The 25,175-nt window shown below is 48.0% G+C and overlaps 1 protein-coding gene across 7 annotated transcripts in view; it reads right to left on the bottom strand.

Annotated features, from left to right (window-relative positions):
• The window catches only part of KIF21A (kinesin family member 21A), an 863,983-nt gene that overhangs the window by 155,164 nt on the left and 683,644 nt on the right, over positions 1-25,175 (bottom strand). For all 7 annotated transcript variants that reach the window (XM_086967225.1, XM_086967228.1, XM_086967231.1 and 4 more), the window contains 2 exons: positions 23,971-24,151; positions 23,416-23,580 (listed from right to left, as the gene is read on the bottom strand). In XM_086967225.1, coding sequence (XP_086823351.1) covers positions 23,416-23,580; positions 23,971-24,151 — 346 coding nt within the window. The remainder of the gene's footprint in view (positions 1-23,415; positions 23,581-23,970; positions 24,152-25,175) is intronic.

Below are 25,175 nucleotides of genomic sequence, written 5' to 3'. Positions count from 1 at the left end.
GGAGGGAAGAGAGGGGAGGGGGGAGGAGAAATGCGACACGGCGGGAAGGGGAGGGGGCGGAGCGGGTAAAACAAGACGGACGTGCACGCGCTTTTAAGCTCAATGCGCATGCGCATTGAGCTTAAAAGTCACGGGCACTGCAAGGAATCGCCATGATTCCTTGCAGTGGATAAAGAGTGGATAAGCCCCCATAGTCTCGCTTGCTCGATGCGCATGCGCATCGACAGGCGAGACCTAAAAAGAGCAGCCCCTATCGTGTGAATCCCCCATTTGCTCTTCAAAGGTGGCTTCTCCTTTGAAGTTTGTCTTTTGGGTTCACACCCTGTTTTTGCTTTCATGCCAGGGGGAGGTCACAGCTCTTCCAACGGCATGCCCTTTCATTCTTTCTGAGAGTCCTTTATACTGTTCACCCCCCACCCCCAAGAGGACAATGTGCTGTCTTGTGGCCAGCAACTGTAAACAGTCCCTGAAAAACTTTGGCCAACAAACAAAAAAGTGGCTACTTACTAAACTTGCCGTTTATGCCAAAGTTACATTGAATTCAACCAGACCATCACGTCATCAAGTCTGGCCTAATGCAACGTTTTTTTTATACCTTGAAGTATCAAATATTCCTATTCAGAAGCCAGCACGTCTGAATTGTCAACGTGTAACTCTGTACTCAGCAATGGGGCTACTAGCCTTTTTATAGTAAAAACAACAATGTGGGGTTTTTACTGTCAGGACATATAAAGTTAAGAAACACAAGTCTAGCGTTTTAATATAATGCACCATGCCTTTAGAGCTAGGTAGGCCAACCTTAGGGCGGCCTCAAATATTAACAAGCATTTTCAATGCAATAAGTCTCACATTTACGAGAGTTTGAGCTATTGGCATTGTAAATGACAATGCCTTTTATTTATGTGTTGTTTTTAAAAGTTGAGACCTAAAAATAGACAATCAGGGAACAAGAAAGGACTTCGCACCAAAACCACTCAAGAATATTTTTTAAAAATCTAGCTTGTTGCAACACACCAAAGAAAATAAATACAATTCCAAATATCAAATAACTATTAGAGAAAGATTTCTTTACATTAATACAATTGCTGATTATATCAAGAATCAGTTAGAGAAAAACCTTGCCCATGGGACTTTCATACGTCAGCTCACCTCCACTGAAAGATGTGCTAAATTAAGGACCAATTCAATCACTATCACCTAAATGTTAGACCATATCACAGTGGTGCTCGAATCCTTGGGCGGGCTGACTGCTGATTTAAAGCAGCAGCATTCTGAGACAGGCTGCCAAAAAACAGAGCCATACACCAAGCCAGTATTGTAAATCTCACACGAGGTCTTCTTATGGCTCCGATGACGTCACGGGAAGTCGCGTGTAGAGCAGTTCCATTGTGACGTCCTCGTCAACGTGGGAGAGCTATGGAGAAAAGTTTCTGTGGAATGCTGTGCAAAGGGGTAATTCAAAAGGTGAGGAATCTAAATGGCAGATGTATCCATCAGAAAGTAATGTCCTTTTGATCGCCATGAGGTATGCAAAAAACGTGATGCATATTTTCTTGTCAGTTCTTGGGTCACAAAGCGAAACCAGACCCGTTTTACTGTATTTGTACTTGTATAGATATTTAGAAAACTGGAAATACTTTCCTCAGCCAGGGTTAATGGAATTCATAAGTGAACTACCCCGATTGGTCATTTAATTGCGCTGCTGACAATTCAAATATCCTAATACCATCTCCTGGCATCAGCTAATTGCTACATCTCCCTGACAACCATTGGATGTTTACACATATGAAAAAGGGAGAACAGGTAGACCCCAGTACCAGTCACTACTGTTGAGCTTCTTTGAAGTTAAGAGGGAAGAAACCAGACCTGATTGGATGGAGGTTCCCTTTTGATTCTCCTCAAATTGTTGTGCAATAAGGTTGTAGAGACAGTGAGGATGGCCCCTGGAAATACCAGTCAGAGGTGGAAGGGCATCTCTGGATTGCTTAGATATGCTCACATTCTAGATCTCTTTACTAACATTTTAAACCCTTGCAAAGGGAAGAACAGTTGAGAAGAAGAGAAGCAACAGAAGAAGAGAGACAGGCCAGTTTTCTGATGTATCCATGTCTTGAGTATGGAGGACCCACGTCTGGACTTGCCTCCTTGGACTTTTGTTAGACTCCATTTCCACAACTAATGGCCTTAGTTTCCCATCTCTCTCTCAATGGCAGTATGGAGTGGACTTGCAGGGGCAAATGAAATAATTAGGGGTGTCCCCTTCTACATCTATAGACACAAGCTGTTTGTGGGGATTCCCACAAAATGGGTACCACAGGCTGCTAGCTGGACTAACAGACAACCTGTAAGGAAGTGGCTAAAGACGTAGATGCTTGAGAAGTGCATGCATGGAGAGTTGCCTGCTTCGAGGACTATGTGGCGCCGCTGTCAGTAAGACCACAAGTCAGAAAGCTGCCAAGACTAGACGCAAGGGCAAATCTAGGTACCTACAGCTAGCTGCTTTTAAAAATGAGAAAGCAGCAGTTCCAGGAACTACATAAAGGCATAAAGAACTGCCAACCACAATTGTTAGGGTCAAGAGGCTTAGGAACATAACTCCACCTGGAGCATTGGCAAGAAGGACACATCTCTCTTGACCCATTGGGGCCTTAGATAGTCAGAAGAGCCATGCCACTCTTGTATAGACTTATCCTGGACTTGCATGCACCTGCTTCCAATGAGTAATCCCAAAGCGGTTTTCCTAATATTCCATAAGAAGCATGAGACAAGTTGGTTTCTCCTAGGGGGCTTAGAAAAGTAACAATGCTCTTTCCAGAATGTCCCTCATAAAATGACTTTAGACCGTGTGCCAAGGGATGAGAGGTTGCAAGCCACTTCATCCCCTGTGGACTCCCAGGAGCTTATCACCATGGGTCTGTGCGTGGGTATCCCATGGGCCCAACAAGAATGCTGTCCCTGCACATCTTTCTCCCTGAACTCAGGAGGACTAAGCAGCACACGGAAGGAAATGATGTCATCAAAAGAAGAGGGAGCTGGTGGCACGCTAGGCCAGCATCCAGGTATTTTGAATACATGTGTCAATCCCATCCAGATGGTAGGCACAACAAATAGTGTGAAAGTAAATGTATAAGAGCCGGCCCAGTGGCTGCAGTAGAGGCAGTACAGTGAAAAACCACCACAGTGGAATGGAGCGGGAAACTTTGCATATTTTGCAGTGGTGCCTCAAAAGGGCTGGGGCATCCACAAACGTGGTTTGCTGGTTCTAGTAGGCTGCCAGGAGCAAGACAGACCTTCAAAAATACCCACATGTGCAAGAGAAAAATTGCGCCCTAAGTCTACCTGGATGTTGAATCTGTGCCCCTGTGAGACAGTGAAGTTGCTTTTAGTCGCTCATGGGCAGAACATGTGCTGTTCTGTGGGAGTGCCTAAGTCCCACTGAATTTTGGGTCTTGAGAGGTTGCAGTGCAACCTAAGTCTACAGTGGAAATATGGTGAAATATCTTTATATTTGTGTATAAAATACAGAAAGGTTTGTGCGCCTTGTAATGTTATTTTCTCATTGTTGAATGCATTGTAAGCACTATGTGACAATACCAGTAGGACAGCTTTTTTATATTTGCATACTTAATGATTTGCTAGTGGAACATGCACATACTTCTGGGTAAGGGTCTGCTAGTGTAGAAACAGTTAAAAGTGCCCCACACCTGCAGGTTATAGTCTGAATTTAGGGGGTTACTTTATCACTATGAGCTTCTTTTAATGAGCACCCCATGCAGTTTGTAATGCCCTTTAAATGGTGTTTTTTCATTTTTTTTTAAATAAATAACAATTCATTGATAAATGCTTTACATAAACAACAATATCACTGACCTTCCTGGTCAGTGTCACTGCACTCCCCTGCGCAGCTCCACTGTTGAGGGACTGCCCTTTGAGCCCAGAGCTTCCGTGACAGACAGGTGTTCGAGGCCCTCCTTCACCCGCAGGACCACCAGGGATGAGGCCCCTGCGTCTCATTCCTGGTGGTCCAGTGGAAGAAAACTCTGCTCTTCTGCTGTTCCGCTCTGCTTCCGTGCCCTCTGTGCCGTTTTACATCTTTTGTCTCAATCTTTTGCTCTCCTTTTTCTCTTTTTGACCCCTCTGTCCTTTTGTGCATTTTTCTCTTGTTTTCACTCTTTCCTCCCGCGCTCCCCGCCGCTGCTGTCCCTGCGACCCCTCTCCTCTCCAGTGTGTCGCTCCTGCCTCCCAGCTACCCGCCCTCCCTGACCCCTACTTAATGGATGCCACGCCAAAGGCAAGCACGTATGCGCATGTCCGTGACCAGATTGCAACCAGCGCCAGGGACCCTGGTCCCCCAAACTGCCTCCGTTACGACCCCAGCACCCTCCACGCTCTCAACCCCAGATAGAGCAACCACTGCCAGCTCTCGACGCCGAACACCATCTAAGGCCCTATCTACTGCCAATACTGCTGTTGCACCTTCACCCACCTACGGACCCCAGCAGCAGCCCCCAGCCTACCGAACATCACTGCACACAAACCACTGAACTGCATCCTCTTCAACGTGCGCTCCCTGCAAAGACACGCCATAGAAATCTGGGACCTCCTAAACACTCACACGCCTGACCTCGCCATCCTCACAGAGACCTGAACCAACCCCGCACCCCACATCGCAACCACTGTTACTGTCTGACACAAGGTACTAAGAAAAGACACCCCATCCGGAAAAGCTCCCTCCGCATGACAACCACCAACCTTGATGATGCCTCGCCCCCCAGGGAACTTCTCCACTTCCAGATCCAGCCAACCAGAGTCTCTGCTGAACCCACGTCAACAGACCGCCTGGCCCCTGCGCTCCTTTCACCAACATAATCGCCAGCCTCATCACACCCCACGACCTCACCCCATACACTACATACTACTCTGAGATCTAAACTTCCACCTGGACAACCACGATGCCCCAAACACCATAGTCTTCCTAGAGAACCTCACCAACATAGGACTGAAGCAACTTGTCACCGCCTGCACGCACACAGGAGGAGACACACTCAACTCTGTCTTCACAGGAGGAAACAGAGTCTCCTACAGCCACACCACTGAACTGCTCTAGATGGACCACCACTGCATCCACTTCTCCTTTAGAAAACCCACCGCACACAAGCACTTGTGCCGCCTTCCCCGCAGAAGCAGTAACAAAGTCACCAAAGAACATCTCACCTCCACTCTCATCAGCACTACACCTCCAACGACGCCAGGCACCAACATCGTGGCAAGCAACATCCACCGCTGGATCACCAACTGCGCCAACACACTGGCCCCCCTCCAGAAAGCTACAGGAGGACACAACAAGAAAGCAAACTGGTTCACTACAGCACTCCAAAAATCCAAGCGCTCATGCCGATGACTTGAAAAGACATGGAGAAATAGCACAGGACTGATACACGCACTGCCTACAAAACAGCCACCACAGCACACCACAAACTCTTCAAATCCACAAAGAAGAACTTCCTCCAAGACAGAATACTCTTCAAAGCCCACAACTCCAAGGAACTCTTCTCCATCATACAGGAATTTGCCAAACACTGCAGCGAAACAACAGATGCCCCACCCTCCCAAGAACTCTGCAACAGACTCAGCCCCTTCTTTCACCTCAAGATCAAGATGCTCTATGACAACTTTGAGACGCAAGACCTCTGTACTGCCTCAGCCCCCAGCAACGCCACCCAACAGACCCTACTCACCTGGACTCCGCTCACGACAGAAGAAAACTTAAAGACCATGAAGAGCATCCACTCTGAGGCACCCTCTGACGCGGTCTGCCCACATCTTCCACAGGGCCCACATGGCTATTGCACCCGAGCCACGCCGGATGATCAACTGCTCCCTCGACACTGCCACTTTACCCGACGACTGGAGGCACGCCAAAGTAAACCCCCTCCTAAAGAAACCCTCCACATACCCAATGGACCTCAAGAACTTCAGGCCCATCTCTCTGCTTCCGTTCACAGCCAATGGAATCGAAAAGGCCATCAACACCCAGCTAGCAAACTTTATCGAAGCTAACAATGTCCTAGACATCTCCCAACCGGATTCCGAAGCAAACACAGAACTGAGACCACGCTTCTCGCCGCCACTGATGGCATCCATGTCCTCTTCGAGCAGAGCCAAACAGTAGCCCTCATCCTCCTAGACCTATCAGCAGTCATCAACACGGTCTCCCACCGCACACTAGCCACTAGACTTCATGACGCCGGCATCCAAGGCAAAGGTCCTAGACTGGATACGCTCATTCCTCACAGCCAGAACACAGAGACAGAGTAACACTCCCGCCCTATCTCTCAGAACAGACATAGACCAGATGCGGAGTACCCCAGGGATCCTCCCTCGGACCCACTGTCTTCAACATCTACATGGCCCCCCCTTGCAACCATCGTCAGAAACCACGAGTTCAACATTGTCTCCTACACAGATGACACCCAGCTCATCCTCTTCCTCACCAAGGAACCCAACATCACCAAGCACAACTTCCGAGAAGGGCTGACCACTGTCGCAAACTGGATGAAGAACTGCCTGAAACTCAACTCAGCGAAAACAGAAGTCCTCATCCTTGGCCCCACCCCCTCAGCTTGGGACGACACCTTGGCACCCCACCCTCAGAAACCCACCCAACCTGACGGACTATGCACGTAACCCCGGCATCATACTGGACTCATTGCTCACTCTGAACTGCCAGATCAGCGCTGTATCCTCGTCCTGCTTCAATACCCTCCGCATACGCCCCCATAAAATCAAATGGATCCCCCCCGAATCTAGAAAGACGGTTATGCAAGCCCTCATCACCAGCAGACTGGACTAGGGCAACACCATCTACGCCGAAATCAACAAAAAACTTCTCTGCCAGCTCCAGACCGTCGAGAATGCCGAAGCCAGACTGATCCTTGACATCCCCTGGCACAACATCATCACCCAACACCTCAGCCATCTCCACTGGCTCCCCGTCGAAAGAAGAACCACATTCAAGTTGCTCATGCACGCATATAAGGCCTTCCAGAACATCGACCAGAATACCTCGACAACCGTCTCTCCTTCCATACCCCCAAGAGAAACCTCCAATCTGCCGACCTCTACTTGACCCCCATCCCGCGCTTCTACAGGACCAGAGCGGGTGGAAGGTTCTTCTCCTATCTCGCAGCCAAGCACAACAACCTCCCCCACCCACCTCCGGCAAAGCCCTATACTGCTCCAGTTCAGACAGGACCTCAAGACACAGCTCTTTAGATGACCTCAACGGAGCCGCACACACCCCTCCAGCCCCTTGAGACGCTAACGGGTGAGTAGCTGCGCTTTACAAACCCCTGATTGATTGAACCCTGTGCCACAGTTTCCATACATTTCTCTTATATACTCTTTATACCCTTTACAGTTTCATCCCCCCTAAACTGACACGTCCCGATTACATGTAGATGTAGGGCTCATTTATACCGCGCTAACAATCGCTCCAAGGAGCATCTCGGTGCCAATAAAAGGACAACCAGATATAAAGGTTGCCTTACTGCTTAGGGAGACCAAGACCGGAGTCACACTAGTGCTCTGGCAGTTGAGTCTGGAAGATTGTAAATCCAGGTTTTCAGTTGTTTACGGAACTCAGATTCCTTGTCCAGTGCTCTTAATGGTGGGGGTAGGGCATTCCATGCTTTGGCACCCAATACCGCTAGGGATTTGCCCCCACGGGTCTTGAGTCTGAACTATGGAATGGTCAAAAGATTGGCATTTGAGGACCGTAGTGTGCGAGTTGGGCAGTATTTTACAAAAAAAATTCTTAGGTATATGGGGCCTAAATTATGTACAGCACGAAAGGTAATTGTTAATACTTTGTGGAGGACTCTTTTGGTTATAGGCAGCCAGTGTGAGGGCTGACAACAAGTATTAGTATGTCACTATGCTTTCCTTCTCATTCCTTCCAATATTTAAGAACATTACCCTTTTTCATCACTTCTTTGAGAAAAGAGTCCTAAGGCCTTCCACCAGGCTAGCAGTTTCTGTGTAGGGAAGCCTAACAAGAGGTGGCTCAGCAGTGATCCCCACTGCGTCTCGAACTGTAGGGGGGGTGTGGTTAAAGGTTCCTAATAAGTTTCTCCATTTAGCGTGGACCCTAATCTCTGGTACCAATGCCCTAAGGTGGGAGGGAACACCTTTTCACAAAGCTGCCCCATGAGTAGCTTAGCTGATCCTAAACATCGGGGTACTATTCTACCTTGATTATAAGAGTAAATTTAGCCGGTTGCAAGCCTAACAGCATTAGCATCAAAGGGTAATGGCTAGCCTAAAATCTTAACTGCAGGTAACTCAACCGCTATGTTTCCTGTAGTCTAAGTTCATTTTTACACTGGTTGAATGACAATTATTCCTCCATGAAATAGATCTGCAATCGTGCAGCATCTCCATCTCTCCAGCTATCAAATGCCACCAAGACCCCCATGATCCCACCTGCCTCCATGGTGAAGATGGGCTGGTAGTCTACCAGTATAAAAGGGGAGGGAAAGAAGTCAGTACAAGTTTTTTATCACAATATGCCAAACTGAGAGGGTAGTACTCACTGGGCAGACAAATAGGTGTTAGGTGCTCTATCTCATTTGTGCAATCAGATCAGATACCATATGGGTCACCACACAATCACATGATCCATAAAGGCCTAGATCTTATTTATAATTGTATGTATAGTACTTAGCTTTGCATGTGTTAAAGGAAAATGGTACTTACCAGTATGAATCTGTTCTGGGCATGTAGAGCTGCAGAGTTACACACTGTGCATAGATTGCCACCTAGTGTTGGGCCCGGATGTTTGCAGTTTGTTTTTGTCCTGAACAGTCTTTGGAAGTCACGGGATAGGCGACTCCTCCTTTGGACCACATTGCGCATGAGCATCGGCTCCATCCTCAGATTGTTTTTCGCCATTAGGGAAATGATGGAGCTTTGGAAGAAAAGGAAGGATGTCCATGTAAGCTGAATCTAATTAAGATAATACTGGAACAGATAAAGGCAGCCGGGGAGGCGGGTGGGCTTGTGTAACTCTGCAGCTCTACATGCCAAGACCAGATGCATTCTGGTAAGTAGCATTTTCCGTTCGAGGCATATGAGCTGCAGATTACACACTGGGCATAGAATATATAGCAGTACGCACACCTAGTGGCGCCGACCCGTATCTGTTGCAGTAGTTTGAAACTGTTTTGAGTACAGCTTGGCCCACAGTAGCTTGTTGTTTAGTTTGCACATCTACACAATAGTGTTTTGTGAAAGTGTGCGTTGTAGACGATGTAGCTGCTTTGCATATGTCATCTAAGGGAATGTTCCCTAAAAATGCCATTAAAGCCCCTATCTTTCTTGTAGAATGGGCTTTAGGAGGAACAGATAGCGTACGTTTAGCTTTGTGGTAACAAATTTGTATGCATTTGACTATCGCTTATTTTGAGATAGGGTTGCCTTTGTGTGGTGGTAAAAAAAAACACAAAAAGCTGTTTTGTTTTGCGAAAAGGTTGTGTTCTTTCAATATAGTAAAGTAATGCTCTTTTGACATCCAGGGTATGAAGAGCTCTTTCTGCGACTGTTTGTGGCTGTGAGAAGAATACAGGCAGCTCTACAGATTTATTGAGGTGAAAGGGTGAAATTACTTTTGGAAGGAATTTCGGATTAGTTTGTAGAACAACTTTATTGTGGTGCATTTGCAGAAAAGGTTCTTAAATGGTGAATGCTTGTATCTCACTAACTCTTCTGAGAGAAGTAACAGTTACTAGGAAAGCAACTTTCCAAGTTAAGAATTGCAGTTCACATTTATGTAAAGGTTCAAATGGAGGTCCCATTAACCTTGTAAGAACAATGTTCAAATTCCACACTGGGGCAGGTGGTGTTCTAGGTGGAATTATTCTTTTGAGGCCTTCCATAAAAGCCTTTATGGCAGGAACTCTAAAAAGTGATATATGTTGTCTATTTTGTATGTATGCTGCAATGGCAGCAAGGTGCAGCCTAATAGACGTGTACGCTAGGATACATTTTTGGAGGTGTAGTAAGTTTTTTATGATGGGTTGAATAGACACATCTAAAGGATTGGTTTGGTCGTTTTGACAGTATATTACAAAACGTTTCCACTTGGCTGCATAACATGCCCTAGTGGTGGGATATCTAGCTTCTTTAATAACGTTCATACATTCAGGGGGAAGGTTAAGGTACCCAAACTCCATGACTTCAGGAGCCAGATTGCCAGGTTGAGCTGAGCTGGGTCCGGGCTTCTGATCTCTCCATGGTTCTGGGTTATTAAGCGTGGAGACAGGTACAGCTTTTGGTGTGGTACCACTTAAAGTTGCAGCAGTGTGGTGTACCACGGTTGTCTGGCCCAAGTTGGAGCTACCAGAATGAGTGTGAGGGAATGCTGTTGTAGTTTGCGTACTACTAATGGAAGGAGTGGGAGAGGTGGAAAAGCGTACGCAAATTTGCCGGACCAGTTCATCCATAGTGTAACAAAAAGGGGGTGGGGTCGCACACTACTCACACACCGGCGGAAGTTGCCCCTAAGGACTCTGGTCATTGTAATAGTGTGTTCGCGATGCATCATCTTTCGATCTTGCTATCTTCGCTGTCTTCGCCATCCCTGGACACGTGTTTCGGATTTTCAACCCTCGTCAGCAGGGATAGGCAGTGTTCTGGGGTCGCCGATGGCTGCCAATATCTGCCAGGTATAGTACCACTCCGGCGCGTAGGTGCGGGATCCCAGGCTCGTCAGCCCGCTGCTCAAGGGAGCTTAAAGTTACAAAAAGGGGGTGGGGTCGCACACTACTCACACACCGGCGGAAGTTGCCCCTAAGGACTCTGGTCATTGTAGTAGAGTGTTCGCGATGCATCATCTTTCGATCTTGCTATCTTCGCTGTCTTCGCCATCCCTGGACACGTGTTTCGGGTTTTCAACCCTCGTCAGCAGGGATAGGCAGTGTTCTGGGGTCGCCGATGGCTGCCAATATCTGCCAGGTATAGTACCACTCCGGCGCGTAGGTGCGGGATCCCAGGCTCGTCAGCCCGCTGCTCAAGGGAGCTTAAAGTTACAAAAAGGGGGTGGGGTCGCGCACTACTCACACACCGGCGGAAGTTGCCCCTAAGGACTCTGGTCATTGTAGTAGAGTGTTCGCGATGCATCATATTTCGATCTTGCTATCTTCGCTGTCTTCGCCATCCCTGGACACGTGTTTCGGGTTTTCAACCCTCGTCAGCAGGGATAGGCAGTGTTCTGGGGTCGCCGATGGCTGCCAATATCTGCCAGGTATAGTACCACTCCGGCGCGTAGGTGCGGGATCCCAGGAGAGATACTACGTTCCAAGGATACGGCAGCCTGCTCAGCAACCCCAAATAATGCCTAATCACTGCTGATGACAGATAATAATCTAGAAACACGTGTCCAGAGATGGCCAGCACTAATCTGCACCCACCTGGTGAAACACTCCAAAGACTTTGCAAGTGTACTCACTTGTCGGACTACATCTACCATGATGCTAAGGGGCGACCCTGCTGGGAGGTGAAGCAGTGTGCTCCCACACCAATTTTCTACTTGAAGGCTCCCTCGAGCCACTGTGGGCTGACGAGCTCGTGGAGAGGCACCTGCGCGCCTGGAGAGATACTACGTTCCAAGGATACAGCAGCCTGCTCAGTAACCCCAAATAATGCCTAATCTCTGCTGATGACAGATAATAATCTAGAAACACGTGTCCAGTGATGGCCAGCACTAATCTGCACCCACCTAGTGAAACACTCCAAAGACTTTGCAAGTGTACTCACTTGTCGGACTACATCTACCATGATGCTAAGGGGCGACCCTGCTGGGAGGTGAAGCAGTGTGCTCCCACACCAGTTTTCTACTTGAAGGCTCCCTCGAGCCGCTGTGGGCTGACGAGCTCGTGGAGAGGCACCTGCGCGCCTGGAGAGATACTACGTTCCAAGGATACGGCAGCCTGCTCAGCAACCCCAAATAATGCCTAATCTCTGCTGATGACAGATAATAATCTAGAAACACGTGTCCAGAGATGGCCAGCACTAATCTGCACCCACCTGGTGAAACACTCCAAAGACTTTGCAAGTGTACTCACTTGTCGGACTACATCTACCATGATGCTAAGGGGCAACCCTGCTGGGAGGTGAAGCAGTGTGCTCCCACACCAATTTTCTACTTGAAGGCTCCCTCGAGCCGCTGTGGGCTGACGAGCTCGTGGAGAGGCACCTGCGCGCCTGGAGAGATACTACGTTCCAAGGATACGGCAGCCTGCTCAGCAACCCTAAATAATGCCTAATCTCTGCTGATGACCGATAATAATCTAGAAACACGTGTCCAGAGATGGCCAGCACTAATCTGCACCCACCTGGTGAAACACTCCAAAGACTTTGCAAGTGTACTCACTTGTCGAACTACATCTACCATGATGCTAAGGGGCGACCCTGCTGGGAGGTGAAGCAGTGTGCTCCCACACCAATTTTCCAGTTCATCCATATTGCATTGCCTTTGGACAGCGGGTGTGAATAACTGGCATCGAAGCTTGGGCATTTTGTGTTTTCATGGGTAGAGAAGAGGTCTATCTGAGGTTGTCCCCACATCTGAAAGAATGGTTGAAGAACTTGTGGATGAAGGTCCCACTCGTGAATCTGTTGCGTTTGACGGCTTAACAGATCCGCTATGGAGTTTTGTGCCCCAGGAACATGTTGGGATAAGAGAACATTTTTTAGTGATATGGCCCATCTCCAAATCTGCTGCGCTAACTGAGAGAGTTGCAGAGAGTGTCTCCCCCCCTTGTTTGTTGATGTAATACATAGCTGTCTGTCATGTTGTCTGTGCGGACTAAGATAGCCTTGCCTGATATTTACTTTTGAAATGCTTTTAGGGCTAGAAATATGGCAAGTAACTCCAGGTGATTGATGTGGAGTAACTTTTGTTGCGGTGTCCACCTGCCCTGCATGGTGTGCTGCAGTAGGTGAGCTCCCCAGCCAGAGAGCGATGCGTCCATTGTTATGCCTATTTGATGGACTGGCTCTAGGAACGGTCGGCACTTGGAAAGGTTTTTGGTGTTCCACTATTGCAGAGAGCTGTGAGTTCGACCGTCTACCAACACTAGCTCTGTAAATTGACCTTGAGCCAGGTTCCATTGTCGTGCTAAGCACTCTTGAATAGGACGCATTTGTAGCCTTGCATGAGGTACTACGAATATGCAGGAAGCCATCACCCCTATGAGTGGCATGAACACTCGAGCCGGAAGAGAGTGTTGCAGTTGGAATTTTGTTAGTAGGGCTTGCATATTTGTTATCCTGGCAGGACATGTATAAGCGCTGTTGAGGTGTTTATTGTGGCACCGAGATATTGTTGTATGTCGGATGGTTGTAGGTGAGATTTGGTGTGGTTTATTGTGAACCCCAAGTCGTGGAGTAATTGGACGGTGGTGTGAGTGTGTTGTACACACTGACTGTGTGAGCTGGCTTTATGAGCCAGTCGTCTAGATATGGGAAGACATGAATGTGCTGGCTTCGTAAGTATGCTGCTACTACTGCTAGACACTTGGTAAAAACTCTTGGTGCTGTTGTGACTCCGAATGGGAGTACTTTGAATTGATAGTGCTGACCGTCTAGTACAAATCTGAGATACTTTCTGTGAGCTGTGTGAATAGGAATGTGGAAATAGGCGTCCTTGAGATCTAGGGTAGCAAGGAAGTCGTTTTGTAACAGAAAAGGAAGGGCCTGCTGAAGCGTGACCATGTGGAAGTGGTCTGATTGTATGTACAGGTTTAGTGGCCTGAGGTCTAGAATAGGCCTGAGAGAGCGTCTTTTTTTGGGATAAGAAAGTACAGGGAGTAAACTCCCTTGCTTTGTTGATGCAATGGAACTAATTCTATTACGCTTATTTGTAGGAGAGATGTTACCTCTTGTCTTAGTAAAACTAAATGTTCTTGTGACATTGGTAGCTGTTTGGGTGGTATGTTTGGGGGATGGATGTTAGTTCTAGACAGTAACCTGACTGAATTATTTGCCGCACCCATCTGTCAGATGTGATGTTGATCCAGGCAGGAAGGAATTGTTGTAGTCTTCCCCCAAATGGAGTGGAATGTGGTGGGGGAAGTTGGGCAAATTGGGTGGGATGGAGGCAGAGCTGGAGTTATTATTTTTGCCTCTGCCTTTCTTATTGTTACCCCTGTAACCTCCTCTTTGGTAGCCTCTGCCATAGGTGGATTGGGTAGGGGCTTTGTTAGAGGGAGTATCTGAGGAGTATCTCCTGTTGGTGCTTCTGTAAGATGGGCAACGAAAAGAACGTCTGGGAGCTTGCGACTGCAAGGCTCCCATAGATTTTGCTGTGTCTGTATCTTTTTTCATTTTTTTGAGGCATACGTCCATATTGGGCCCAAATAAGTGTTGCTCATCCAAGGGTTGGTTGGGGATGGCACTTTGTACTTCAGGTTTAAAACCTGAAATGCGTAGCCAAGCATGTGTACGTAAGAGAACACTGGTATTAAATGCCCTTGAAGCAGTATCAGCTGCATCTAGGGCACAGCGAAAAGAGGTATTTGTGATGTTTTTACCCTCTTGTATAAGCTTATGTGCCCTATCTTTATATTTATCTAGAAGGTGCTGCATTATGGATTCTAATTCATCATAATGTGCCCTATCGTATCTTGCAAGTAATGTCTGAGTATTGGCAATATGCCAAATGTTTGCAGCCTGTGACGCTGTTCATTTTCCTGATGCATCAAGGAGCTTAGACTCTTTATCTGGTGGGGGAGCCTCGCCTGATGTTTGTGAATTTGCTCTCTTGGGTGCATTGGAGACTACAAGGGAGTCTAATGGTGCAGGGCCTTTAATGTATGCTAGATCAGAAGAACAAGTTACTTACCTTCGGTAACGCTTTTTCTGGTAGATACAGTATCTGCCTGTGGATTCCTCACCTTGTGAATATCCCCCTTGCGCCAGCAACGTTCGGAAAATTCTTCATAGCACGCCGGCGTGGCCGACGTCATAGGAGCACGGCAATGCGCGCGACTCCGTCTGACGTCACCGACTCCACAAAAGGCCCACGTCGGCGTGATGACGTCAGTTCCGCCCTTTTTTCCGTGCCTTCGAGGCACCCGGACGGACCAACAAATATATACATATATACAATGTACACAGTACATGCAATCTAAAGTGCAAAACCATAAAATTCCAGAAATTCAAATTCATAAATACATAAATAAATACATTTGCACAAAAACCCAAGTATAGCAGAGTGGACAACGGGGAGGCGGGTGGGTCAGTGAGGAATCCACAGGCAAATACTGTATCTACCAGAAAAAGCATTACCGAAGGTAAGTAACTTGTTCTTCTGATAGATACATCTGCCGTGTGGATTCCTCACCTTGTGACTAGAGTCCCACAGCAGTCCCCACTCCCGGAGGAGGGTGTCCACTCTGCTATACCAGGAAATCTTGGAGAACAGAGCGCGCGAAGTGGCCGTACCTCCTCACCTCAGCATCCAAGCAGTAGTGCTTCGCAAAAGTGTGGAGGGAGGCCCATGTCGCGGCCCTGCAAATGTCCTCCACAGGAACACCTCTAGACAAAGCAGATGTTGCAGACTTCGCTCTGGTTGAATGAGCTCTAATACCCTCAGGAGGGTCCTTACCCGCCAGAGAGTAGCAAATCTTGATGCAGAGGATAATCCACCTTGAAAGTGTGCGCTTGTGCACCGCTCTGCCTTTCTTGCAGCCAGCAAAACCCACGAAGAGCTGATCGTCAATACGATAGTCTTTAGTCCTATCAAGATAGAAACTAACCGCTCTCTTTGGGTCCAAGCAATGAAGCCTCTCCTCCTCCTTGGAAGGGTGTGGGGGAGGATAAAAGGTAGGAAGGGTAATGGATTGTCCTAGGTGGAAGGGAGTCACCACCTTAGGCAGAAAAGCTGCCCTGGTCCTGAGAACCATTCTTTCAGCATGAATGGACAAGAACGGAGACTTGGAACTAAGAGCCTGAAGCTCACTTACCCTCCTTGCCGAGGTAATTGCAACCAAGAAAACCGTTTTAAAAGAAAGAAGCCTCATGGGACACTTGTGCAAGGGTTCAAACGGAGAACCCATCAGATAAGTTAACACAAGATTCAAGTCACAATGAGGCACAATAAAGGGAGAAGGAGGGAACTTATTAGGGAGTCCCTTCAAAAATCTTAATACTACAGGAGATTTAAAAAGAGAGGGCTGATCCGGCAAACAGAGAAAAGCTGATAAGGCCGAAAGATATCCTTTGACAGTGGCGACAGCAAACCCTTGCCGTGCCAGAGAAAGAGCAAACAGCAAAATGTCAGACAAATGAGCCTTCAATGGGACAGCATCCCTCTCCCTACACCAAGAGACAAACTTAGACCACCTATACGAATAGATGGACTTAGTGGAGTCGCGCCTGGCAGAAAGAATGACATCCACAACATCGTAAGGGAGAGAGAAAGAATTCAGATTGCCCCGTTCAATCTCCAGGCATGAAGGTGTAATGTCTGGAGGTGGGGGTGTAGAACCTGCCCCTCCATCTGAAAGAGGAGGTCTGCCCTGAGAGGGAGACGGAGCGGCGGGTGAGAGGAGAGGTGGAGAAGGTCCGAGTACCACACCCTTCTTGGCCAATCCGGGGCGACCAATATGACTTGGGCCCGGTCTTGGCGAATCTTCCTCAGAACCCGAGGAATCAAGGGTATGGGAGGAAACGCGTAAAGGAACTGACCTCCCCAGCTCAACTGAAACGCATCCCCCAACGCTCCTTGCATCGGATACTGGAGGCTGCAGAATGACGGACATTGAGCATTCTCGCAAGTGGCAAACAGATCCACCCGAGGAGTCCCCCACATCTGAAAGATGTCGTGAACAACCTCCGGGTGAAGCCTCCACTCGTGGTCGGCAGAGAACTGCCGACTGAGAACGTCTGCAGGAACGTTCAGAACTCCGGCCAGATGATTTGCCATCAGACAAATCTGATGATCCTGAACCCAGGACCAGAGACGCAGAGCCTCTTTGCAGAGACACCACGACCCTACTCCTCCCTGCTTGTTGATGTACCACATCGCGGCCATATTGTCCGTCAGGACTTGGACCGACTGACCGCGAAGGGAAGGGAGGAAGGCCTTGAGCGCCAGACGTATGGCCCGCAACTCTAGAAGGTTGATCTGAAGCAACCTTTCCTCTGGAGACCAAAGACCCTTGACCTCCAGGTCCCCCAGATGAGCACCCCACCCTAGAGTGGATGCATCCGTTATCACCGTGGCCACCGATGGTGGAAGCTGAAAAGGCTTTCCTTGAGACAGATTGCCTTCCACGCCCCACCAAGACAGATCCGCTGCAGTTTCTCTGGAGATCTTCACTCACTCCCCGAGATCTCCGTTGTGCTGATACCACTGCCTGCGGAGGCACCACTGGAGTGCCCTCATGTGCCAGCGTGCATGGTTGACCAACAGAATGCAAGAAGCCATCAGACCGAGCAGGCAGAGGACCTTCAGGACTGGAACGACCGCTCCATTGTAAAATAAAGGAATCATTTCCTGAATGTCGCGAATCCTTTGTGGAGGAGGGAATGCACGACATACAGTAGTGTCCAGTACCGCACCTATGAACAGGTTGCGCTGGGAGGGCACAAGGTGAGATTTGGGCACGTTTATCGAAAAACCCAACCTGTACAACAGCTGCGATGTTACTTGCAGGTGATGAAGCACCTTTTCGGGCGACTCCGCTTTGATTAGCCAGTCGTCCAGATAGGGGAACACAGGAATCCCCGATCTCCTGAGATGTGCTGCCACCACCGCCATCACCTTGGTGAAAACTCGAGGCGCAGTAGTAAGACCAAACGTAAGGACCGCAAACTGGTAGTGTTGCGAACCCACCGTAAAACGGAGATACTTCCTGTGCGACTTCAGGATCGGGATGTGAAAATACGCATCCTGCAAGTCGATTGACACCATCCAGTCTTCTTCCAACAGCGCTTGAAGAACCTGCGCAAGAGTGAGCATTTTGAACTTCTCCTGCTTGAGATAGAGATTCAAAATCCTGAGGTCCAGGATTGGACGCAACCTGCCATCCTTCTTGGGGATCAGGAAATACCGGAAGTAGCACCCCTGACCCCTCTTCTGCTCCGGGACCACCTCTATCGCACCTTTTTTGAACAGAGCCAGGACTTCTTCCTGCAGACGAAGTAGGTGGTCCTCCGAACAAAAACCCTGGCAAGGAGGATAATTGGGAGGGAACTCCTGGAAAGGAAGAGCATACCCATTTTCTACGAGATTGAGAACACAAAGATCTGATGTAACCGATTACCAATCCCGTAGAAAATGAGTACGCCGGCCCCCCACCGGAGCCACATGATCCAGAATGGCGGATCTAGGGCTGCTTTGCTGCAGAGGGAGGGGGTTGATTATTAGAGGAAGAGGAGGAGGAGGAGGCCTGGCATCCACGACCTCGGCCCTTTTGCTTTCCTCCTTAGGACTTATACAGAGGATTCTGTCGCTGCTGCTGCTGTTGCTGCTGACCTTGGTTGTAGGAACGAAAAGTGGATCTGCCAAATACCCTAAACTTCCTAGCTGCAGAACCCCTTGTCTGAAGGCCCAAAGACCTCGCCGTAGCCCGGCTGTCCTTGAATCTCTCCAGGGCTACGTCAGCTTTCTTACCAAAGAGGCCTGTCCCATCAAATGGCAAGTCCAACAAGGTAGACTGAACATCAGCAGAAAAATCAGAGGACTTAAGCCATGCGGCCCTTCTGGTTGCAACAGTAGAGCCCATAATCCTGGCAACAGAGTCCACCGTGTCCATACCACTCTGTATTACCATACGGGCTGCAGCCTGAGTATCGGAGACCACTTCGTTAAAGTTCTTTCTATCATCCTCTGGAAGCTTAGATGAAAGTTGTTTCACAGAGTCCATCAACGCATGAACATATCTCCCCAACAGGCAAGTAGCATTAGTGGATTTCAAAGCCATGCTACCTGAGGAGAAAATCTTCTTAGCAGACTGGTCCAATTTTTTAGAGTCCTTGTCTGCCGGCACCTGAGGAAAAGAACCCGCTGCTCTGCTGGAACAAGCGGCCTGAACCACCAGACTCTCCGGAGCAGGATGTGAGGAAAGAAATTCAGGGTCATCAGGAGCCACCCTGTAACGCCTTGCCACCGACCTGGAAACCGCAGGAGCAGTCAAAGGCCTCTTCCAAACCTCCTTTATTGGCTCAGTCAATGCGTCACTAAAAGGAAGTGTAGGCTCTATAATTGAAGAAGGCGAATGTAAAACTTCCGTGAGGATGTTGGGCTTGTACTCAACAGTGGGCAAAGTCAAGCCTAGCAAATCCGCAGCCTTCCTAATAACGACGTGATAGGGTGCTACGTCCTTGGATGGAGTATCCGAAACGGATGGCAAACCCCACTCAGGAGAAAGTTCCAGGCCACTTGCACTTTGGAGGTCCTCAAAACAATCCCCCTGATCCTGTAGCTCTCCTTCCTCAACCTCGGAGTCCAGATACTCCTTCTCCTCCAAGAGGCGTTGAGCTCTGCGGCTCGACCATTCCATGCGGACCGAAGTCGACGGATCCGGCAAAGACTCCGACGGTGTCGGAGCCGATGTCGAGCGAGGAGCTTGAGGACGGGAAGCACCACGATCCGAATCACCACGAGGCCGATCCGGAGTCGGCGAAGCCTCAAGCGAAGTCGACGACCTCGGCGGCGCCGTACCGAGCCAAGGAGCACAAGGCGTCGGCATAACCGGCATAAAGGGGGACGGGGCATAAGCCTGAGGCACACCTAAATTAAAAGATAATGGACCCATGGGACCAACTGGTGCGCCAGTGGGGTACATAGCCCTCGAATAAACACCAAACATGGCATTTAAAAACTGCGAGGGATCCTGACCCGGACCTGGAAAGGGAGGGTACGAACCCAACGGCCGCTCCGAAGGAGGCTGATCCGGCAAAGGTGCACCCTCGCCCTCTTGATTTTCAGGCTCCACAACCGGAGTCGGTGCTCGAGGAACCTCTTCTTCTTCATGCACCGAAGAATGGTGCGACTCCAGATCCTGTTCCTGCTCCTGAACCGGAGAACCCACATGAGAAAGTGCCGGTGAAGGAGACACGAAGTCTTTGTGATGCTTACGAGACTTCTTCTTCGAATCCGAAGACTCCTTGCCAGAGTGATGTCTGGAGTGATGCTCACTCCTCTTATGCTTCTTCCTCGAGGAACTCGAAGCATGGCCCGAGGCCGACTTGGATCCAGACCTCGACCTCTCTCTGGACCTCGACCTCGCTTTGGACCTCAAAGCCGACCTCGACTTCGACCGCGACAACTGCCTCGACTTCGAGCGCCTGGAAACCGACCTCGAAGACCTTCCAGCTTCTCTTTCCTTCACCTTCGCAAGTAGAAGCTTCGCCTCCCGCTCTCGCAAGGCCTTGGGGTTCATCTTGAAGCAGGAACGACAGTTCTTAACATCGTGATCCGACCCAAGACACCACAGACAGTCGGAATGCGGATCAGTGATCGACATCATTCGGGCACAGGAACCACATTGTTTGAAACCCGTCTTCCTCGACGACATCCTCGACGAAGAAGAAAATCTCAAAAGAGAAACTGTAACACCAAATAGCAACAAGATACAAAAAGTATCGCAGAAGATCCCAGAAACTGTTAGCGTCGACGACGCGGAAAAAAGGGAACTGACGTCATCACGCCGACGTGGGCCTTTTGTGGAGTCGGTGACGTCAGACGGAGTCGCGCGCATTGCCGTGCTCCTATGACGTCGGCCACGCCGGCGTGCTACGGAGAATTTTCCGAACGTTGCTGGCGCAAGGGGGATATTCACAAGGTGAGGAATCCACACGGCAGATGTATCTATCAGAAGGGGCAGCTTTATACTTTTTTTCGATTCGGGGGTTGATGATTCAATTCCTAACCAGATCTTTGAAGACTTCTGATGCGTGCTTAATAACCCCTATAAGCATAGGTAAAGTTGAGGTGGACCTTTGTGTATTGGCAAAGGTATCCATAAGGAAGTCTTCCTCCACTGGGGTAGTATGTAGGTCAACCCCATGATATTGGGCAGCCCTATGTACAAGTTGGTTAAACCCCATAGTGTCTTCTGGTGAGGCAGGCCAGGAGGGATATACGTCTTCTTGTGGGACGTTAGGGACATCTAGGGTGCTATAGGCATTCCAAGGGTCAGGTGAGCCAGGAGGAGTAGAATTATCTGGTGGCTCACTGTCTGCGCCATCCCTTGTGTCATTAGAAGTGTCCCCATCATCATCTGGTAACGGAGTAGGAGATGGTATAGGGGAGTGATGTGGTAGGGAGGATGTGGTGAGGGAATGTTAGATGGAGGGGAAGGAGGAGGAAGAGGGGAAGGTATCCTTAGAGGAGATGTTGCAATGTCCTTCTTCTTAGGATGAGGAGCCGGTGCAGGTGCGCCTAGTGGTATTTTCTTAGATGTAAGAGTCATTAGACCAGTCTTAGGATCTTTAAATAGAGTCTTTTGCGTAGGATCTGGACGGAAAAGGTCCTCTGTAGAGGGTAGATCCTTAGGTGACTATGGTTTTTTGTGCACCGAGCTGTGAGCATCTCTTGGCTTTGAAACATGTTCCTTGGCAGTGTGTTTGGTTGATGGAACATTTGTCTTTTTTAGATCCGAAGGTTTTTTCGGTTCCGAGGGCTTTTTTGGTTCCGAAGTGTGGGAGTCGGGTGCTTTGAGTGGCAATTTCTTGCTCGGCTCCGAGTGTGGTTTAGGTGCAGAGGAGCCGGTGCCAGTCTTCGACGCTTAGTGCTTAGATGTAGAAGCAGCTGGCGTGGAGGAAAAAGATGGCTTCTTTTTCGGTGCCAGTAGGTGTGCTCCGGCGCCGGGGGAAGGCTGACTCGAGCCCGAGTTGCCTAAAGGCTTATTAGGCTTCTTTGCCGAGCCCGAAGGCGGGGCATGGGAAGGAGTCTCTTGGTGTGCACCCGGGCCCGAAGGAGAGGGTGTGACCGAAGACTTTTTGGAAGGTGTCGAGGAAGGGTCGGGGTCGACGTTCTTACTTACGACCCTCCCCGCCGGAGTGATGTCCTCAATATCTGAATCTTCGGCCTCAGAGTTGCTGTTGACGCTGTTCTTGCAGTTGTTCTGGCACGTCGACGCCCTCTTCAAAGATGTCGTCTGGGATGGAAGCTGACGAGCGAGCCATTGTTCTTCGAGCTTGTCGGTCCAGAATCGTCTTCTTGGAGCAGAAAGAGACACACGCAGAACAGTCTCTGGCCTCGTGCTCCGGTGAGAGGCAAAGGTTGCACACCTCATGGAGATCGGTGTGGGGAAACTTCGACCCACATTGAGGAAATTTTTTAAATTGCGTCCTTTCCATGAGCTGGATGATGAGGCCTGGGTAGCCCCGAAGGCCTTGTCGATGACTGGAATCGGAGAATTCCGAGTTTAAGAGTAGTGTCGACTGGAAACGCGTTCGAAACAATACCGTCAGAGTAGATGAGGATTGTGCGCCGAAGGAAAATCGGTTCCAAAACGGAGCGCAGGAAACACATTCGAGCCCGATGGCGGAAAAAAACAATCTGAGGATGGAGCCGATGCCTATGCGCAATGTGGTCCAAAGGAGGAGTCACCTACCCCGTGACTTCCAAAGACTTTTCAGGACAAAAACAAACTGCGAACATCCGGGCCCAACACTAGGTGGTGATCTATGCACAGTGTGTAATCTGCAGCTCATATGCCTGAAGCACACTTTTCCTTTTTAAAAGAAAGGGCACTCACTGCTGCAGAGTTTCTGGCCCTCAACACCATCCTGAGTTAGCCTTGGACTGCTTTGCCTCAGTACCCTGAGAGTCTTGACCCTCTCATTGAGGGCCACAAGAACAGGAGCCGCAGGGCACCAGAAGTGAAAGACATAGGTTGTCACAATTAACACCAAATAACTTGGTTGCCCTTCAACCCGCCGGCCGGGATTCTCTCAACAAACTAAAGAAAAAAGCTGTAAACTACAGATCGAAAAAACTGATGCTTTGCAGCAGGGCTTGGTTAAAATTCGCCATTACAAATACTAGGCCTAACTGCTCACCAACACTTTGGAAGAGACAAAAAAGCAATACTACAATCCCCTGATAGGAGGTTGGTGGTGCCTGTGGTGAGATAGTCTAAGAAGACTTCTATTCAGAAACCTGGTATGTGTTCACAAGGACACCTTCCAGAATACTGTAATTATATATATTAAATATTGTAAAGGAGTTATATTTTGAGTAATTTTGGTTCTACAATATAAATTAATGCAAATAGCTTTACCTTTTGTTAGTTTTGTTCAGGAGTTTCCTTTGTGCACATATAAAAACACGTTACACAAATTCACTTTAAAGCTAAGTCAATTGTTCATAAAAAAATAATAATAATCTCTAGGTCATACCTCTTGAGGTCCCACATTCGTACACAATTGCCAGTAGCTGCATAGAGAAAAGTGCCTGTTGAGTTTAGTGCAACTTGATTTATCTGAGTCTCTCCATTAGGGATGGTTACAGTTCTGTTCTGGCTTCCGGCACAAGCATCACCCGCCATCACTTGGCCAGATGACCTTAATATTCAAATGAAAAGAAATCATTTTAGTGCACAATAGAACCAACCTGAATACATGCATGCTAATGAGTAATTTCTTACTGCAAAGATGGAAAAAAGTAAACTAAGTGAGGGACCCTTGTCAAGTAGCCGTGGGCTACACACATACGGACAAATTCATCAAATTTGTAAACACATTAAGCATCAAAGACTAACTTCCGCAGGCAACAAATCTGATAATATACACCTTTTTGTGAATTTGTGCCACTATTACATTGCTCACACTTAATAGGGATTCACGAAACAGCACTAGTGCAATTTTACAGATACACTCCTTAGTCTAAAAACAAATATGCTACAGAATAGAATGTTTTTACTACTTGCCTTCCCACACAACAAAGATACTTACGTCAATGTTCGGATACACTTTGCAGACTCCCGGATATCCCACACCTTAATATAAGATGTTGATATAGTGAAAACCAAGCTGGTATAATTGCAATATTTTAACGACACCACATTGTTTGGATGACCACCTAGAGACATGATTTCTTGGCCGGTTACCAGATTCCATACTTTACATGTGCGATCTAAAAATAAAAATGCATATGGCAAAATAAAGATTGGGTCCACGTTCATATATGGTTTATCACCATCAACGGCACAACATTAAAACCAGTCAGTAATGCGTATTGAATAAGTCACATGAGTAAATTATTCATCATGTGGTAAATCCTCTCCTCTCTCTGCCTTAGAGGCTCTTCATTCCACTTTCTCTGTGTTGTACCAAGTATGTAAACACAACAAAACATGAAGACACACAGGTGTCTTCCTAGTCTGCATCAAACTGACCAAAATGCAAATCACAAAGAACAAATATTCACTCATGCATTAAATTAAAAATTTCCATCTCCATTTAAGGCAAACATCTTACTTTAACAGGACAACGCCCCCTCATGCAGAGCATATCCGCATTTCGTTGATTGTGGTTATTCTTTATGATACACCAAGACTCTGCTGTGAGGGAGGTTTGCATATTTTGGAGGTCATTCATGCTTACATAGATAGTTACAGGTAAATAACTTTCCCTTAATAAGATTGGAAGACTGATGAAGGTTGTGCGTAGGTAAACTGGATCAATGCTGATGCTTGCCACAATGGCACATATGACACTGCATTCACAACAAAACAATAATATTTGCCCAACATATGAAATGATTTCTATGTAACCTACTTAGATAGGTCAGAGAGACATAAGTTTCTCAATAGTGAATTAATGTATTTGATGTATAAAGCAATTGCATACCTGTAGGATTCATGTCTCTAAGAATACTGAACCCAAGGGAGCAAACACAAATAACTGACCATATAACTTGGTTAGACACTGTGCTTAAAATAGGCTTAGGAGTCACCTGAAAAGCCATTTTTGCCTTTTTCTTAGTATAGCTGGCTACAGGACACCATCCACTTAGTTATTGTTCACTTTAAGATCTGGAACTGGGAAGCAAAAGCTACACAAACTGTCAAGTTCTATCAACACAATATTCTAAACCCATCTAAAGTGGGTAGGAGTTGTAAAATACTTTATTCAGTTATCCAAAACAAATCAAAGTA

This window comes from Lissotriton vulgaris, chromosome 1_1 (assembly GCF_964263255.1).
Source record: "Lissotriton vulgaris chromosome 1_1, aLisVul1.2, whole genome shotgun sequence".
NCBI classification, from domain to species: Eukaryota; Metazoa; Chordata; class Amphibia; order Caudata; family Salamandridae; genus Lissotriton; species Lissotriton vulgaris.
This window is presented reverse-complemented; position numbering and strand designations above follow the sequence as displayed.